Raw genomic sequence first — 17,883 nt, forward strand, 5'->3', positions numbered from 1 at the left:
AGTTCTGAAGGAACTCAAATATGAAACTGCAGAACAACTAACTGTGGTATGTAACCTATCGCTTAAATCAGCCTCCGTACCAGAAGGGTAGCTAACGTAATGCCAATTTTTTAAAAAGGCTGCAGAGGCAATCCTAGCAATTACAGGACAGTGAGTCTAACTTCAATACCAGGTAAACTGACTGAAACTATAGTTAACAATTAACAGACACAAACACAATATGTTGAGGAAAAGTCAACATGGGAAGTCATGCCTCGCCAATGTACTAGAATATTTTGAGGGTGTCAAGAAGCATATGGACAAAGGATGATATAGTGTACTTGTACTTTCAAAAAGCCTTTGACAAGGTCCCTCACCAAAGGCTCTTGAGCAAAGTAAGGAGTCATGGGATAAGAGGGAAGGTCTTCTCATGGATCAGTAATTGATTACAAGATGGGGAACAAAGGATAGGAATAAATGATCAGTTTTCACAATGGAGAGAGAGTAAATAGCAGGGTCCCCTCAAGGTGACAAAAATAGTGAGGTAACAAAATTTGCAGATGATACCAAGTTACTCAAGACAGTTAAGACCCAAGCAGACAGCAAACAGTTACAAAGGGATCTCACCGTGATAGGGCAACAAAATGGCAGTTGAAATTCAATTTTGATGAGTGCAAATTAATGCACATTGGAAACAATAACCACAGCTCGACTTACAAAATGATAGGGTCCGAATTAACTGTTACCATTCGGGGAAAAAAAAAAGATCTTGGAGACACTGCATAGTTCTCTGAAAACATTTGCTCAATATGTGGCAGCAGTCAACAGAATGTTAGGAACTATTAGGAAAGGGAGAGATAATAAAACAGAAAATATCAAACATCTGTAGTACCCCAAAACCTTGAATACCGTGTGCCATTCTGGTCACCCCCATCTCAAAAAAATATATATTAGAATTGGAAAAGATGCACAGAAGAGCAACAAAAATGATTAAGGGTATGGAACAGCTTCCATATGAGAAGAGCTTAAAAAAAAGAAGGATCCTTCAGCTCAGACGAGAGACAACTAAGGGCGGGGGGGACTTAGAAGTCTATAAAATCATGAATGATGTGGAGAAAGTGAATAAGGAATTGTTATTTACCCCTTCACATAACACAAGAACTAGTGGTCACCCTATGAAGTAAACAGGCAGCAGGTTTAAGACAAATGAAAGCAGAGTGGATATAAATCAATACTTTCTTTTTAAATCTAAAATATCAGATTTTTTATTTAAATTGGATTTTTTTATTTAAATTATAAGTTTTTTCTTTTAAAAATAATCCTGTTTAAAAGGAAATTTGAATTTACTACAAAATACTTTAAGGATCAAAATTATAATTTTTTAAAACATTTAAATAAAAAATAAATATGATGAATACACGAGCCTCTAATCAAAAAACTGAGTTAAAGGCTGCTTTTCTAAATACAGAAAGAATATAGGGCAAACATCTAACTTTTGAGTTCAAGCTTTATAAATATGACAATACATCATGTACTAAGGGCTTGTTTTCCTTAATAAAAAAAATAAATGTTATATGCTATTTTGGGTGTTTAATTTAATTCCAGTTACCATCCTAATGCAGTGTAACACAAATATCATTCACCATTCAACCTACTAAAAACGTACAATTAATAAGAATCTGAAAATATTAAGCTATATAATTGTTTAAATAAATGTAAATAGTTATAGTGTACCACCCTAGGTAGCAAAGAGATGTACCAAATCTAATGTAAAGGCTCTAATTAGCTGTAAATCAACATGTTTTAATGGTTATATCAGCCAATAAGAATACACCTGTCTTTAGAAAGTAACTGACGTACAAATGGAAAAGTTGATTAAAATCAATTATTTAAATCAAGGCTTTCCACTTTGATTTAAATCGCTGATTTAAATCAGTCCACCCTGAAAGAAAATACTTCACACAATGCATGATCAACATGTGGAAATCGTTGCAATGGGTTGTTTAGAAGGCCAAAAGTATTACTGAATTAGATATGTTTATGAAGGATGTCCATCAATTGCTATTAGCCAAGATGGTCAGGGATGCATTGCCATGATCCAGATCTCCCTAAACTAGAGCCCTGCAGAGTAACTGGGATCCTGCGGGTCCTGCGGGACCCATTGCCATAACAGTGCATTTTACCTGGTCCTGCTATGTTGCAGGAGGAATTGGAGGGTGGGGGGGAACAGACTGCTGTAATTTGTAGGAACACACTATCTTATTTTTAAATAAAAGTTTAAATACTTAAATTTAAGTGAAGGATGGAAAGATGTAATGCCTATTCTAACAGGAGTTAAAGTACTTTATGTGGTTTAAGCAAGATATATTTTATTAACCAGATTTTTTTTTTTTTAAATAGTCTGGGGGGGAAATCTGTCTCTCTTGCAGGATCTAAGTTTTTGGAGTAGGAGGGGGTATTGTGCAAGAAACAATGTGGGAATGGGTGGGAGTGGTATTGTGGTACAGAACAGGAGCGGGATTAAAGAAATCGTTCCGCATAGGGCTCTACCCTAAACCTCCAACTGCCAGAAGCTTGGACTGGACTCACTCAAAGTTGTCCTGTTCTGTTCATTTCCTCTAAAGCAACAGGCACAGATAATTGTCAGAAGATCGGGTAGATGGACCATTGGTCTGAACCCATCTAGCTGGTCTTATGTACCTTCTAGTTCAATTGAGTCAGCAATGCAGAACATGCCATCTACAACATAATGGCCAGGACAGATGATAACAGTATCTCCTTCATAGCAGGCACTGACAGCTGTCAGTGGATCACTGTGGAACTGTAAAAGAGAAATAAACATTTAATCACCTTCAGAAAATGCAAGAGACTAGCTTGAGTTTATGCCAACAGAATTCTCTTTTCATTTGAATGTTGCTACAGAGTCTAAATGCTACTGCTTCTGCTTAAAGGAAAACAATTTTAGTGGCATCTATAGAACACAATTCTTTGTGTTCAAATAGTGCTTTGCATGCAAGTATCTCCATGTACTTTTAGAACAGTGAATCAGCCTCAAGATATCCCTGAGAGAACAGATGGGAAACTGAGGCAGGTAAAGATAAGTGCCAAGTTTTAAAGAGCCTAAATGCAAACCCCAATTTGCCTGTAAATGCAGTGTTGGAAGTTCTGCCCTAAGTGATTTACCCTAGGTCAGTGGTTCTCAACCAGGGGTACGTGTACTCCTGGGGATACTCAGAGGTCTTCCAGGGGGTACATCAATTCATCTAGATATTTGCATACTTTTACAACAGACTACATAAAAAGCCCTAGGAAAGTCAGTACAAATTAAAATTTCATACAACTTGCTTATACACACCCACACACAGAGAAATGTAAATACAATATTTATATTTCAATTTATTTATTTTAGAATTATATGGTAAAAATGAGGCAGTAAGCAATTTTTCAGTGAGTGTGCTGTGATGCTTACAAAATCAAACAAGAATACAAAGGTAAGTAGTTTTTAAGTAAGATGAAACTTGGGGGTATGCAAGACAAATCAGACTCTTGAAAGGGGTAGTGTCGTCTGGAAAGGTTGAGAGCCACCACCTAGGTCACAAAGGAAATATGAGGCAGAGACAGTAACAGCCAAGGGGACTAGGTAGGAGCTAGTCTTGACACTATCCTCTCACTCCTGGAGATCCCTTTTTTGATCCCTCCAAAAAAGAATTCAAGGACGCTGCTGTTGCAGTGTGGGATCTGTCTGGCAGACATTTTGTGTTAGTCTCCAAACTGGGCAGGCTGGCACCTATCACAAGCATGACAACAGGATTCTACTCTGAACTGTGACTGAAAATGGCATAATGGAGTTCCATGGTTATTGCCTCAGTGACTTCCAGATTAAGCATGCTCAGTTTACAAGTATTAAGATCCTCTTCCAACTGCTCACCCTGCACACTCAACCCAGGATCTGCGAGTTAAACCCAGTTCTTTCCTTTTTGCACAACACCAGTAATAGCTGTTCTGAAGGCCAAATTAAGCTCTCAGGTATCTGGGCAATTAAATGACATATATATAACTACACCTCTACCTTGATATAATGCTGTCCTCGGGAGCCAAAAAAATCTTACCGCGTTATAGGTGAAACCGCGTTATACTGAACTTGTTTTGATCCACCGGAGTGTGCAGCCCCGCCCCCCTGGAGCACTGCTTTACTGCGTTATATCCGAACTCGTGTTATATCGGGTCGCGTTATATCGAGGTAGCGGTGTATATAGAAAGAGATAGTTTTATCTATCTATTTTTACACAGCTGTAACTGGACTTATGTAAATAATTCAGTTTATTCACAAGGAACAGAATGCAGATGACAACTCCTAACTGGCTTTAAAAGGCGTGGAGAGCCAAAGCAGTAAAATCATATATCTGTCACTGAATTAAGGCAGGACTCAAACTCGAAAGGAACAGATGTGTTGAGACAGGTTCCTTCCTCCTGCTTCCCCTTGATTATTTATCAGTAGAACCAGACCTGCTCAAAATTTAAAAGAAATACCTTTAAAAAGCATGCATCCAGGTACATTAAAACTCAAAGTAAATATCATGCCTTACTTAGAATACTTCATTATGAAATTGTTAAAGGAGTGGAGAGGGGAAAGTGCTTGTAAAGGAGTATTTAGCAGTTACAAGTTAGTTAGATACATTTACTGTTTCTTCCACCCTTATTACTCGCTATATATATTACAGTTCTGGGATTAAGGTCCCCTCATGGTAAGCTCTGTACATACAGAAGCGAATACTGTGAAAGAAGAAATTAATCTATTGAGGGAAGATAGAAAATGGAGGACAGAGAATGAAGACAACTACTATTTTACCTGTATTTCTAGTTCTTCATCACAGGTCTCAGGACAAAGCTTCTCCCTGAGCAGAGACTGCAACAGACTTGCCATTATAGTAGAAGATACAACATGAGTGATCTTCGTACCCATTGGACGGGAGCCTTTGGCTTGGAGACCAGTGTGCTTCTGGTAACCAAATACATACCTGAAACATGAGCAATAAACCATCAGTTCTGTCCTGATGGAGAGCATTTCCTAGCTGGTTTCTTCTCCTCCACCCCTCCACACACACAGTCTCTCTCACACACACACACACACACACACACAGTACCTCAAGAGAGGATTCTCAATGAGCTTTAGCTTTTGCTTCAGATGCTCTATCTCATCATACAGCTTTAAGCCTTCCACCATGGAGACATTTTCTGCCTCTGAGTCAGAGTCACTGCTTGATATGCCACTCCTCAGGTTTATGAACTTCCTGTAGAGTGCCTCACATTGAGACAGCAGATTGTGATAATCAGCAATGAGTCCAGAAGGGACACGATCCTCAAGTATGTCATAATGCCTACAATTCAAAGTGTAGAAGAGTTAGTGTTCTTCACCTTTCCAAAGCAGAGAGAACCTGACCCAAAGCCTATTTTAATCCAGGGGAATCTTTCCACTGACTTAAATGGGCTTTGAGTCAGAAGTGCTGAGCTCCCTGCATCTATGACACCTCAGTTCAAAGGGGCATGGCTGACAAAAAGCACATCTGTCTAAATATGCCACCACCACCCCTTGTTACAATGCACACCCAAGATTATTAGAGTTTAAAGAGTACACACAGAAAAAGGGAGAGAAATATGTTTAAAAAAATACAAAGATATACTTTTAAAAAACACAAGAATTATCAGGAGGCTTCAGAGGCAGGTATCTTCCCAAGAGCTATTTTTAAGTCACTACTTAAATACTGACTAGATGGTGTCCTTTTAAGGCACCATGAAAACATTGGCTTTGAAATAGCAAAAGCAGAACTTTGTCAAGCAAGAGAAAAAGAAACATAACTCAGGGGAAAGAGAGAGAGGCAACAATTAGAACTGGATGATAGATTTACTAGAAAATGAAATGTACCATCAAGGAGTCTCACACACAAGAGATGGAAACACTCCTGCAAAGTGGCTCTGCCTAAGTCAGACAGAGTCACATATCTGCCAGATAGAAGATGGCTTGCTGAAAATTCCAGAGTGGTGGTTCTACAGTGATCACTCCAGAAAAAGGTCAGACAGCAATGAAAAGATACTGAAAGCAAAGAAGAATCCTCTTTTGTCTTCAGTACAGTTGAAGGGGAAGGAAGTTAATCCAGTGTAAATAACTCCATGCCCAGTCACCGAGGGGGTCTTACTGGGAAGAAGCAAACAGCCAAGGAAATTAAGGGCCAAGACAATTCCCTAGAGCAAAGTTTCAATCATTCAGATGTTCGCTAAAGGGCACTCTAGAATGTGCCATAAAGAGCAAACAACTGGAGGCAGAATAATAAATATCTACTTGATTGCAACAGACAGACAGTAAAGTGATACCAAAACCTCACAGCTAAAACAACTGTGTGGTGATAGTGTTATAAGATGCAGTATGCCTGGCGACAACACGTGAATATACTTTAGAGTAGGTGAGGAACTAAAGATAGTTGACTTTTTAATGCAATATAGAAAGGTACACTACTTAAAGAAAACAATGGAAACTGTACCTAAGTTGACCCTAAAATGTGTACTCTCAATTTTAAAACTGACCACTCTGTAGATTTATACAGTAGAACCTCAGAGTTACAAACACCAGATTTACGAACTGACTGGTCAATCACACACCTCATTGGGACCCAGAAGTATGCAGTCAGGCAGCAGAGACCAAAAAAAAGGAAAATACATTACAATACTGCGTCAAACATAAACTACTAAAAAAAATAAAGGGAAAGTTAAAAGCAGCATTTTTCCATAGTAAAGTTTCAAAACTGTATTAAGTCAATGTTCAGTTGTAAACTTTTGAAAGAACCAACATAACATTTTGTTACGAACATTTCAGAGTTACGAACAACCTCAATTCCTGAGGTGTTTGTAACTGAGGTTTTGCTGTAAAACTAAATGATTTTTACCAAGCTTCAATAAAATACATAGAATTATTTACCGGTTTTACAAGACGAGAACTTCTATTTAAAAATGAAATAAAATCATAGATAAAATTTGTAGTGCGAGGACTGTCTGCTTCAATTAATTTAAGCTCATGGGAAACCTTCTGAATAAGAATGTAAAAAATTGCTTGTCTTCAGGGATAGAAGGATATGTTACTGCTACTTATTAATTGACACATCGGTGATTATATCAGAGCAGAAGAGCATATAAATTTCAATGCAGCTCAGAGTACAGGCTTTGCTTCAAGCATGGTGTTGGGAATGAGAAAGGAAAATATTTACTCTTCATTGCAATACAAAGCTGAAACATTATGGTTCCCTTTTGGGTCCTCTCTAAAAATGCTTCTACTCCCAGCTCAGCCCATTAGCTATCCTTAAAAAAAAAAAAAGTCTGATTGCATGTGATTACATTCCAGTTTCATTTGATGCAAAGTTTTTTCCTCCAAGGAAAAAAAAGCAACTCCTTCCATCTGCCTCCCCATCTGCTGGCAATGTAGATGCAGAAACACATAAGAAATATTTATTTCCACATGTAACATTTCCAGACCTCAAAACATTTTCTCCCAGTTTGTATGAGCTCAACATGGCCCAGGTATAACATGGAACTGAACTGTCATAATCAATTCCATTTCAAAGAATCACCATTTCAGAGTCATCAATGTATCAAAACCGAATTGGCATGCAACATGCATTCCTGAATTCCTATTCTAAATAATTATATGCAGAAAAAAAGGGATTGAGGAAAACAGGCATGAAAATAATTGACGGACGTATCATCAAATATGAGGAAAAAGCCCTAGAGAATTTGTAAAGCTACTTTCCAGCAATTCATTTCAGGTATTTAAAGATGAGTTTCTAATATATTTCCAGAACGTGCCCTTGTGCGCTGTTGAAGTTCCATATGGCTAGATGGTATTAAAAAGCCACATTCAGAAAAATCTAATACAAAGTAATCCCACTGGGGAAAGAATACACGTCTCCTTCAACGTCACTGGGGTTCTCTCTTTTTTTAAGTTTTCCTCTATATTCTGTTCTATTTGGGTTCTTATTCCACACCCAGAGGTATCTGAGCGTGTCACACTAGTCTTAATTAGGATTACACTTACACACTTGAAGTCAAACTAGTCTTATGTTTGAAAGAGGCTATACCTGGTTTTGGAACGCCATCTAATGGAAGGAAGAGGGTTGTGCCAAAAAAAGGCTAAGAGGAAAATAACTGGCAATGAAGTTGCTTGTTTCCCCTGGATCTTTCCAAATACAAGATTTCTAACGACTGATCATACGCTGAAGCTGCAACGGCCTTGCTTTGCCAACTAAGAGTTTTGTATCAATTCTGTTTTGTCGGTCACTCCTCCCATGTTTCTCCTTCCAGCATTTTTTAAACTAAATGTTAAATAAAGTCACTTACAGTCTCAGTCGAGGTTCAACACATCTGACAAAATAATCGAAGTCATCCTCATCCTCTTCATCCCAACTCCTCCAGATGTGCTGGTAGAAAAACCTTTTGAAATAAAGCAAGTAGTTAAGAGTGCACTGTCCATTGATGAATCCAGAGTCACTTTAACAAAAGTTAGGACTGAAAATAGAAATGCAATAAATTGAGGAAGACGTCTCAAAATATCACACCTCTCTAATTCACATGTCACCCTCCTCCAGGCTATTCAGTACACAGAATTCCCTGATATTCCTTGTGCGCTGCAAACACCATGGGTAAAGTTTTCAAAAATGCCCTGAATGACTTATGCTCTTAAGTCCCATTGATTTCAACTAAACTTATGCTAAGCACCTAAGTTACTTTTTGAAAATAGGACTTGCATTGCTATGCGACTTAGGCATTTTTGAAAATTTTGCCATCCGTCGCTCCAATTCAAATTCTTCCACTGGCCTCCTCTCACCTTCCACATTAAGTTTAGCATCCTCACCCTTCAAATGCTCCTTCTGGGCTTTGAGTTTATCAGACATCTGTTAGCCATTACAAAAGCAGGATCCAGGAGCAGCATCCAGGGTCTTGGATTCTCACTGGGACATTGTCCTGGCGAGTGGGGCCTCTCACCTTAGTTTTAGTCTTCAAGTTCAGTCCTTGTGGCTATTATTAATCAATTTCTCTAAACCTTACGAAGTGTGTGTGTGTGTGTGTGTGTGTGTGTGTGTGTGTGTGTGTGTGTGTATGTATCGGGGGTTGGGGAAAGAGGAGAAGTACAGGAGAAAGAGGAAAAGCGATCTTAAAGGAAGACCTAGAAAATAAGCAGGGTGCGTAGAGATGCATCAGAGAAACTGCAAATAAGGGAGATGTAGTGTGCACACGGCGGGGAAAGAAAGAATGAGATCAGGGAGAGAAAAGAAAAACTAAAAACACTGCAAGGAAAGATACACCACAATGAATTATAGGGGGGGGAAAAGGCAGAAAAAGTGCAGTGAATGGAGGAGGTGAGAAGGTCTAGTAAAAGCAAGAACAGAGCGAGTTACATCTTTTAAACTTTGTAGAAAATTATTTGGTAATGCGCTACAATGAAACCCAGCATGCACGTTTGATTCCTTGTGACATAACACTGGTGTTTTTCTTCTGGTCAGTCAACTTAGCTCTTGGGCTAGCAGCCATCAGGTTTACTTCTAAAGCCTAGGTAGCCCCAGGAATGGTCTCAAGAATTCACAAAGATGGGTGTATACCAAAAGCTCTTTCTGACTGGACACTAACATCATCTTTTACTATAGGTTCATGTATGAAACCCATATACATTATTTATTGTAGCTCAGATGTGATGCCTAAACTATCTGACTCTTTTAAAATTAAAGAAATAATAGTTCAGGAGACAATTAGCTGTTCATGAACATTTTCCTACCTGACATGCTCTATGGCCAGGGCTGTCTGGTCAAACTCTCCAGATTCATCAAACACAACCCACAGCTCCTGCACTGGTAACTGATGCTTCTTCAGCTCCAAGAGCTCTTGCATGCACTCCAAGGTAAAGGTGCTAACATGGGAGTCACACAGGAAAGGTTCACTGAGCCGAACCACTGCTTTCAGAGTGGAGTACTCCACATCCACAACCTAATATGAACAACACAGCTATTAGGGTACTTTAGACAGAACAGTATGTACAACCGGAAAAGCCAAAACAACACACATTCAGTCTTATTATAGAAGCCAATCAGCAACTAACTGCATCTACACCAGGGGTTAGGTCGGCAGAGCTACGACACTCGGGGGTGCAGATTTTTCACAGCCCTGAGCGCTGCAGCTGTCGACCCAAGTTTTAAGCATAGACCAGGTCTCACAGACACTTCTGTGAATATACCACAGAATGACACTTGCCTTTTTTGCCACAGCATCTCACTGTTGATCTATTCAACTTGTGATCCACTGTAGCCCCCAGATACTTTTCTGCAGTACTGCTACCTAGCCAGTTTTCTCCCCATTTTGTAGTTGTGCATTTGATTTTTCCTTCTTTAGGTGTAGTAGTTTACACTTGGTCTTTATTAAAATTCATCTGGTTGATTTCAGACCAATTCTCCAATGTGTCAAAATTATTCTGAATTCTAATCCTGTCCTCCAACGTGCTTTCAACCCCTCCCAGCATTACTCACATAAAATTTGCAGATGAGACAATCTGTACTCCATCATTCAAGTCATTAATGAAAACAGAGAACAATACCAGACCCAAGACACATCCCTGCAAGTCTTGATAAGTCCTCCTAGTTTGACAGCAAGGCATTGATAGCTACTCTTTGGGTATGTCTACCCTTGCGGCTGACCCATTCCAGCCAACTCAGGCTCGCAGGGCTCAGGCGCCTTGGGACCCTCCCATCTCACAGCGGAAGTCTACACAGCAATGAAATAGCCCCATAGTCTGAGCCCTGTGAGCGCAAATCGGCTAGCATGGATTAGCTGCGGGTGTCTAGTTGCTGCGTAGACATACCCTTTGAGTACAGTTTTTCTAATCATTGTGCAATAATTTCATCTAGACCAAATTTCCCTAGTTTGCTTATGAGCGCGTCATATGGAAATGCATCAAAAACCTTAATAAAATCAAGATGCATCATATCTACTCCTTCCGCCCTATCCAGTGACACTGTCAAAGGCAGAAATGAGATGGATTTGTCAAGAGCAAATCACGCCAAACCAAAGTTGGCTATTTCTCATCCTCTGGGTTTAAACAAACTGATTGTATAATAATTTGTTTCAGTATTTTTCTGGGTATCAAAGTTGGGTGACTGGTCTCCAATTCCCCGGGTCCTCCTTTTTCCTCTTTTTGAAGACTGGTACTAGTTTGACCTTCTGGGACTTCACCCATTGTCCATGAGTCAGCCCTTAGATGTCCCACATCTTCTCTTGATTTACTTCCTCCTCTGATCTCCAAAAGAGATCCCATTTTTAGACCAGAACCTACAGCTCCATGTCACCCCGTTACAGTCCTTCAGTCCCCTGCCTCTCTGCACGAATCCCCTCCTCCATGTAACCCAGACGCTGTTAAACACTGGGGTATTCCAAAGGGGTTAGCAACCATGGGACATTTTTGCCAGTTAATCTCAGTGTAGAGAAGGCCACATTGTCATTTGGGAAGGCTGGTAGTTGCTTCACCCACCTTGGGAGAAACCCAACTGAGGGCCACATCATTAGGCATCTGCCCCTAACACCAGGAAAACCCATTTCCTGACCAGAAAATGTGAAGTGCCACATCAGCAAATCCTGAACTACCCAAACCATGACAAAGTCTCAGATGGACAGCACACAGCAGCCTGTGCTCTCAAGCCCTGTTTTGCATACCTCTGCATACTGTCCGCGCAGTGTGCAGAGGCGGTCAAAAAAGCAAACAGGATGTTAGGGATCATTTAAAAGGGGATAGAAAATAAGACTGAGAATATATTATTGCCCTTATATAAATCGATGGTACGCTCACATCTCGAATACTGCATACAGATGTGGTCTCATCTCAAAAAAAATATACTGGCACCAGAAAAGGTTCAGAAAAGGGCAACTAAAATGATTAGGGGTTTGGAACGGGTCCCATATGAGGCGAGATTAAAGAGACTAGGACTCTTCAGCTTGGAAAAGAGGAGACTAAGGGGGGATATGATAGAGGTATATAAAATCATGAGTGATGTGGAGAAAGTGGATAAGGAAAAGTTATTTACTTATTCCCATAATACAAAAACTAGGGGTCACCAAATGAAATTAATAGGCAGCAGGTTTAAAACAAATACAAGGAAGTTCTTCTTCACACAGCGCACAGTCAACTTGTGGAACTCCTTACCTGAGGAGGTTGTGAAGGCTAGGACTATAACAGCGTTTAAAAGAGAACTGGATAAATTCATGGTGGTTAAGTCCATTAAGGGCTATTAGCCAGGATGGATAAGGAATGGTGTCCCTAGCCTCTGTTTGTCAGAGGATGGAGATGGATGGCAGGAGAGAGATCACTTGATCATTGCCTGTTGGTCCACTCCCTCTGGGGCACCTGGCGTTGGCCACTGTCGGTAGACAGGATACTGGGCTAGATGGACCTTTGGTCTGATCCGGTACGGCCCTTCTTATGTTATATTCTTATACCTCCAGTGGTCCAAATGTCTGCATGTCCCTATAGCAGGGGTCAGCAACCTTTGGCACGCAGCCCATCAGGGTAATCTGCTGGCGGGTCATGAGATATTTTATTTACATTGACCGTCCTTAGGCTCGGCCCCTCCTTAGCTCCCAGTGGTCACGGTTCGCTGCTCCCGGCCAATGGGAGCTGCGGGAAGTGGCACAGGCCACAGGGATACGCTGGCCGCTGCTTCCCGCAGCTCCCATTGGCCGGGAATGGTGAACCACGGCCAATGGGTGCTGCGGCGGGCCATGTCTGCGGATGGTCAATGTAAACAAAATCTCTCACGGCACGCCAGCGGATTACCCTGACAGGTCGTGTGCCGAAGGTTGCCAACCCCTGCCCTAAAGTCAGATCCTTGAAGGACTGATACTATCGCTGAAGCAGATCTAGCTCATTACAAAAGACCTCAATGCCATGCATTTGTTTATATAAGAGAACACTCAAAAAAAATTCAACTCAATACCATCCTTACTAGTATAATATAAAAAGTAACATTCAAACAGAAGATAAGCAATGTCTAAAACCAAGGAAACAGAGAAGGAAAATTCCATGTTGACACCATCTTTTCTGGTATTAGAAACTGCAAAGAGTGCCTAGGAGGTGAAATCTATTTAAATTCAGGCTTTTATAGGTTCAACAGTTTTTTGTTCAGTAGAACCAGGTGCAAAACTGACAGATAGAACCAGAGCGCAAATTGTTTTCACAAAGGCCCAGCCAGTAAAATAAAAATGCAGCCCGTACAGCTGCAGCTCTGTAAAGCAAGAGAGGCAGTCCTGTGGATAATTATTTATAGTACAGCAGCCTAGCAGACCCAATCAGTGCCCCATTGTGCTAGGCAGTGGACGCACAATAAGACAGTCCTGGCCCCAAACAACTTACAATCTGCACAAAATGCGTTACAATCATGAGGGCTAACAATTAACTGCATCTCATCTGACTGTCAATGCTAAGTTTCTACATGTCACAAGTTGTTCTCCTGCATTCTCATGTCCAAGAGACACTAGGACTAAAGTCACTGCAAGCAGTTAAATAGCTTCTCGCCTAATACTCTATCCTCCACACTGAGAATTAGATGTGAAAAATATGCTATTTTCTATCAGCTCATAAACTTTAATTAAAAGGAAGTGATTTGCCTGTTAACAGTGGAGTAAAGTGACGTTAATTGGAGACACTTGTCTAGCAACTGAATTACATTTACCTCGACCAGCACCTCAAACACATTAGTGCGCCAGATTGCTTGCCATCCAGATGGTTCAAGGACCTTCTCTAAGTACTCAGCTGTGAATTCTTTTACCTCAGAGGCCTTGCAGTCAGCTAAAATTAAATTAAAATCACTTACAATATGTATTTATGCAATAAAAGGACAAAAGGAATCAAGTTCATACATGAGCAATTAAAGGGAAGCTGAACAGAATGGGGTTTCAGTGTTCCTTCATTGTGTCAGAAGTTGTCTTCAACTTTGTTCTGCTCAGTCTTTTTATTATTTGTATTGCTGAAGTGCCTGGGATTCCTAATCACAAACCAGGACCCCCCCCCCCCCCCCCCGGTGCTTGGTGCTGTATAAACAGCGAACAAAAAGACAGTCCCTGCCCCCAAACAGCTTAGACCAGAGGACTGGAGAACTACCAAAAGGTGCTCTCTCAGCCCGCCAAAAGCTTCACAAAAAGAGCAACTGCCCACTTGACCACTCACGTCTCTCAATTATGCCACTGGAGTTAAATAAGTGGCGGGGGGAAGACGACCCTGTTTTAATTAGTCTTATCAAAAATCCCTCCCCCTTTCAATTGTTCCGATTTCAGTCTCTTGGGATGTCAAAATCCACCAGGTCTAGTCCTCCAGCTAAAAGCGTTTGTTATGTCATGATATTTTTAATGTAAAAGTAAAAGTTTAGAGTCTCAACTCCATCATTAATTGACCTCTCCTGTATCTCTGCCACTAGTCTAGATCCTCTGTAGTTACCACGCTATGGATGGAGGATGGTGCAATTTAAAAGGAGGACAAATATATACAGTTTAAAACTGAATCATCAGGAAAAGTCAGCACTACAGAGATCATGACAAGAGGGAATTTTAGAAGCAGAAAGGTCACTCACCTAAGATGTAATCCTGATAGGCTTTAAATCGCTCATAAAACAAAAGGTGATTTGTTTGGAACGTGTCTGGGAAAAGCACATTCCCGTCTGGCACAATCCTTCCTAAAATGGTCCCTGATTTATCACGACTCCCATAATCACTGCAGCTGTCATCATCATCATCATCTTGGAACAACTCTGAAGGAAAAAAAAAGTCACAACCTCAACTCAAGTACTGTTCACTCTTTCATTCCTATCCCAGGGATCTACTGCTAAATGCAAAATCCACGCATGCCTCCTCTCTAGAGGATATGTTAATTTACTATTGGAATGGTGGTTAAATAGCTAATTAGTTTTTCCATTTTTCAGGGATACACACACTTGCCAAAACAGGGTCTCCCTATCTATTGGATACAGACCCAAACAGGATTTTTAAAACTGAGATTATGCCTTTTTTTTCCAGTAGGTGTAGTATAGAGAAGGTCTGAAAGGCTTTTGCTAATAGAATGGATTTCCACCACTACTTTTTAGGTTGCGAATATCAGGACTGGCAAGCCTGGATGACCTCTTGGGACAAGGTCCACCTCTTGGAAGAGTGCGCAATCCACTTCGTAACTGAAAGGCAGAGATGTTAAATTACATACACGTGACTGTCGACCCCACCCCACAGCGTTCACTAGTCACTGACTAAGCTTTAATAAGACATACAAAATCAAACCTAGCTGAAAGTATCTTCCCCTCAATAGTTCAGTTTTCAGTCTCTAGTGCATGTCAGTTTCACCAGTTCACTTGTCACCCCAGGCTTTCTACACTAGAGACTAGAATGGTTTAACAACCAATTCAAGCACAAATACACCTCTACCCGGAGAGAATGCAGTCCTCGACAGCCAAAAAAAATCTTACCGCGTTACAGGTGAAACCGCATTATATCGAACTTGCTTTGATCCGCTGGAGTGTGCAGCCCCACCCCCCGGAGCATTGCTTTACCGTGTTATATCCAAATTCGTGTTATAGTGGGCCCATACTAGTGATACTGACTTCTGAGCCAGTGCAATTTTGTCCAAGTTCCACTGCTCAGCCATTTCAACTGCAATGCCTTCTAGCCAGCTATCGCACAGTTCCCCACACAAACAGCGGATTCTGTGAAACTCGAAAAAGCTACCATGATCTGTGGGACCGGGCTTATCTGAACCATGCTAGTACCATCCACACAAGCACAGACTGAACATGTGCTCATTCTGCTGTAAGCAATGAGGCACAGTGGATAAGGCACCGGACTGGGAGTCAGGAGCCCAGGGTTGCATTCCCAATTTGGCGGCTATGTGACCTTGGGCAATCACTTCATCTCTATGCCTGTTTCTCCTCCCATTCTTTTTCTATCTGCCTTGTTTTGACTGTACGCTTATGAGGGCAGGTATTGCAGCTTCCCATGTATTAGTACAGTGCCTGGCTTAGTGGATCCCCGATCTATTAGAACTTCTAGAATGCTGACACATGTAACCCATCCGGATCACTTGTGTGTGGACGCAAATCTTTTACAAGTGTTCTATGGGGACCAAACATTCATAGTAAATTGCTATAGTGTAGACAAGATCTGAACTTCTGATGCAAAAACACAAAAAACTGACTGAGGCCTTTCAGGCCTTTATACATCACAAGGTAGAAGAAAGGGCATTGCCCTTTTTAAAAAACAGCTTCTGTACGTGACTTATCCACACATGGAGTTAATGGGGAACAACTTCACATGTAAATAACCTTTAAAGGTTCCTAGCTGCACTGGTGGCCTCAAACCTCCATTAAGGACCTTCCAGAATGCTACCCCCACTCAGCACCCCACCCACATCAATGAGGTGTTAATGTTAGAGCCCTACAAACAATTACAGTTTGGACAGGCTCAAACTGCACAGCTGTACGCCAAGTCTTTCCTAGCCAGGAGCAGCATAGGCTAGACCTGGTTAAATCATCAGCACATGAGCAACCTACAATTACAGGTGCCATGGACACAGCAGAAAGGAACATTTCATAGCCTTTTGGGGAAAAGCGGGAGATGAGAAACCCCCTTTTCCCTACCCCACTAGGATCAAAAATGCAAAGGTCCTACCACCACCTGCCGGGTTTTGATGGGCATAGTGAATGGACACAGAGGCTAATGTCCTGGGAAGATGTCTCAGGCAGATACCCACTGATACGGAAGAAGAGCTATGTGTAATCTCAAAACTTGTCCCTCTCACAAACAGAGGTTAGTTCTACCGTACCACCTTGTCTCTCGGATATCCTAGGCCCGACAAGCTACACCACCAGAGCATACATACACTCACTCTCTATGCATCCGAAGAAGTGAGGTTTTTACTCACGAAAGCTTATGCCCAAATAAATCTGTTAGTCTTTAAGGTGCCACGAGACTCTTTGTTGTTTTTGTAGATACAGACTAACACGGCTACCCCCTGATACTTGACACTCATTGAGACTGTCCCTTAAACTTCAACAATCTTCCTACAGTTTATTACGTTGACAACAACCGTTTGTAACTGAACTAGAGAGCTGGGCGGGGACAGAAAAGAAACGCAAGAGGAAACCCCTAGGACTGGAAAGTAAATTGCAGACCAGGGGCTGAAGGGCAGGTTACAGGGAAACTACATTCCAGGGGTCGGGGGGGAATAGATCTAGGGTGAGGGAGTCCGAGGAATTATTGAAGCACAGGGTGCAAATTCCGGGGGGGGGGGAGTACAAGGGAGGGCGAGTGTGGGGAGCCGGGGGAAATATGCTCCCGAGGAGTACAAACGGGGGCGGGGGAATATACCTTGCTTCAGGCCCTGCGCGTTCTCCTGCAGCCCGACACCGCCAGCCGCCGGGGCCAGCTCCGGCCCTTCCCCACCCTCCTTCTTCTCTTCCTCCTCGCCGTGCACCGCCAGCACCGGCTCAGGCTCCCCCTGCGCCATGACAAACGGCTACTGCGCGCTCCCCAGCCTCACCCAGTCGCGGAAATTTCAAACTTTCCCGGCAGCGATCCCGCCCCCCGATGTAAGCACGGTGGAGGATTCTGATTGGTCGCAAGGCGCAGCGGGCGTTGTGGGAGCCAATCGGCAGCGGGCAGATACCCCTGTGGAACGTTGACCTGCGGAAAGTGTCGTAGGATTCCAATCTCCGGGAAGGCAGAAGGCGTCGGATGGCCGGGGCAGCCAGGGGCCTGCTCGGGGACGGGGCGAGGTGGAGGTGAGCTGCGTGAACTGCAGTCACGCACGCTGTGTGGGCTGGGGCTGGCAGCGCGGTACCGTGGTTT

At 41.9% G+C, this 17,883-nt stretch overlaps 1 protein-coding gene across 2 annotated transcripts in view; it reads right to left on the minus strand.

Annotated features, from left to right (window-relative positions):
• The window catches only part of SHCBP1 (SHC binding and spindle associated 1), a 29,878-nt gene extending 12,290 nt beyond the window's left edge, over nt 1-17,588 (minus strand). Inside the window, exons 1-8 of one of the 2 annotated variants that reach the window (XM_034788849.1) lie at nt 17,404-17,588; nt 14,625-14,801; nt 13,731-13,846; nt 9,794-10,002; nt 8,362-8,454; nt 5,124-5,357; nt 4,829-4,997; nt 2,680-2,800 (exon numbers count right to left, since the gene is read on the minus strand). In XM_034788849.1, the coding sequence (XP_034644740.1) occupies nt 2,680-2,800; nt 4,829-4,997; nt 5,124-5,357; nt 8,362-8,454; nt 9,794-10,002; nt 13,731-13,846; nt 14,625-14,801; nt 17,404-17,542 (1,258 nt within the window). In that variant the 5' untranslated portion in view covers nt 17,543-17,588. The remainder of the gene's footprint in view (nt 1-2,679; nt 2,801-4,828; nt 4,998-5,123; nt 5,358-8,361; nt 8,455-9,793; nt 10,003-13,730; nt 13,847-14,624; nt 14,802-17,403) is intronic. The other variant, XM_034788848.1, reaches the window with a different exon arrangement.
• Between the last annotated feature and the right edge of the window lie 295 nt (nt 17,589-17,883).

The sequence above is a fragment of the Trachemys scripta genome, chromosome 13, assembly GCF_013100865.1.
Source record: "Trachemys scripta elegans isolate TJP31775 chromosome 13, CAS_Tse_1.0, whole genome shotgun sequence".
In the NCBI taxonomy this organism is placed as follows: domain Eukaryota; kingdom Metazoa; phylum Chordata; order Testudines; family Emydidae; genus Trachemys; species Trachemys scripta.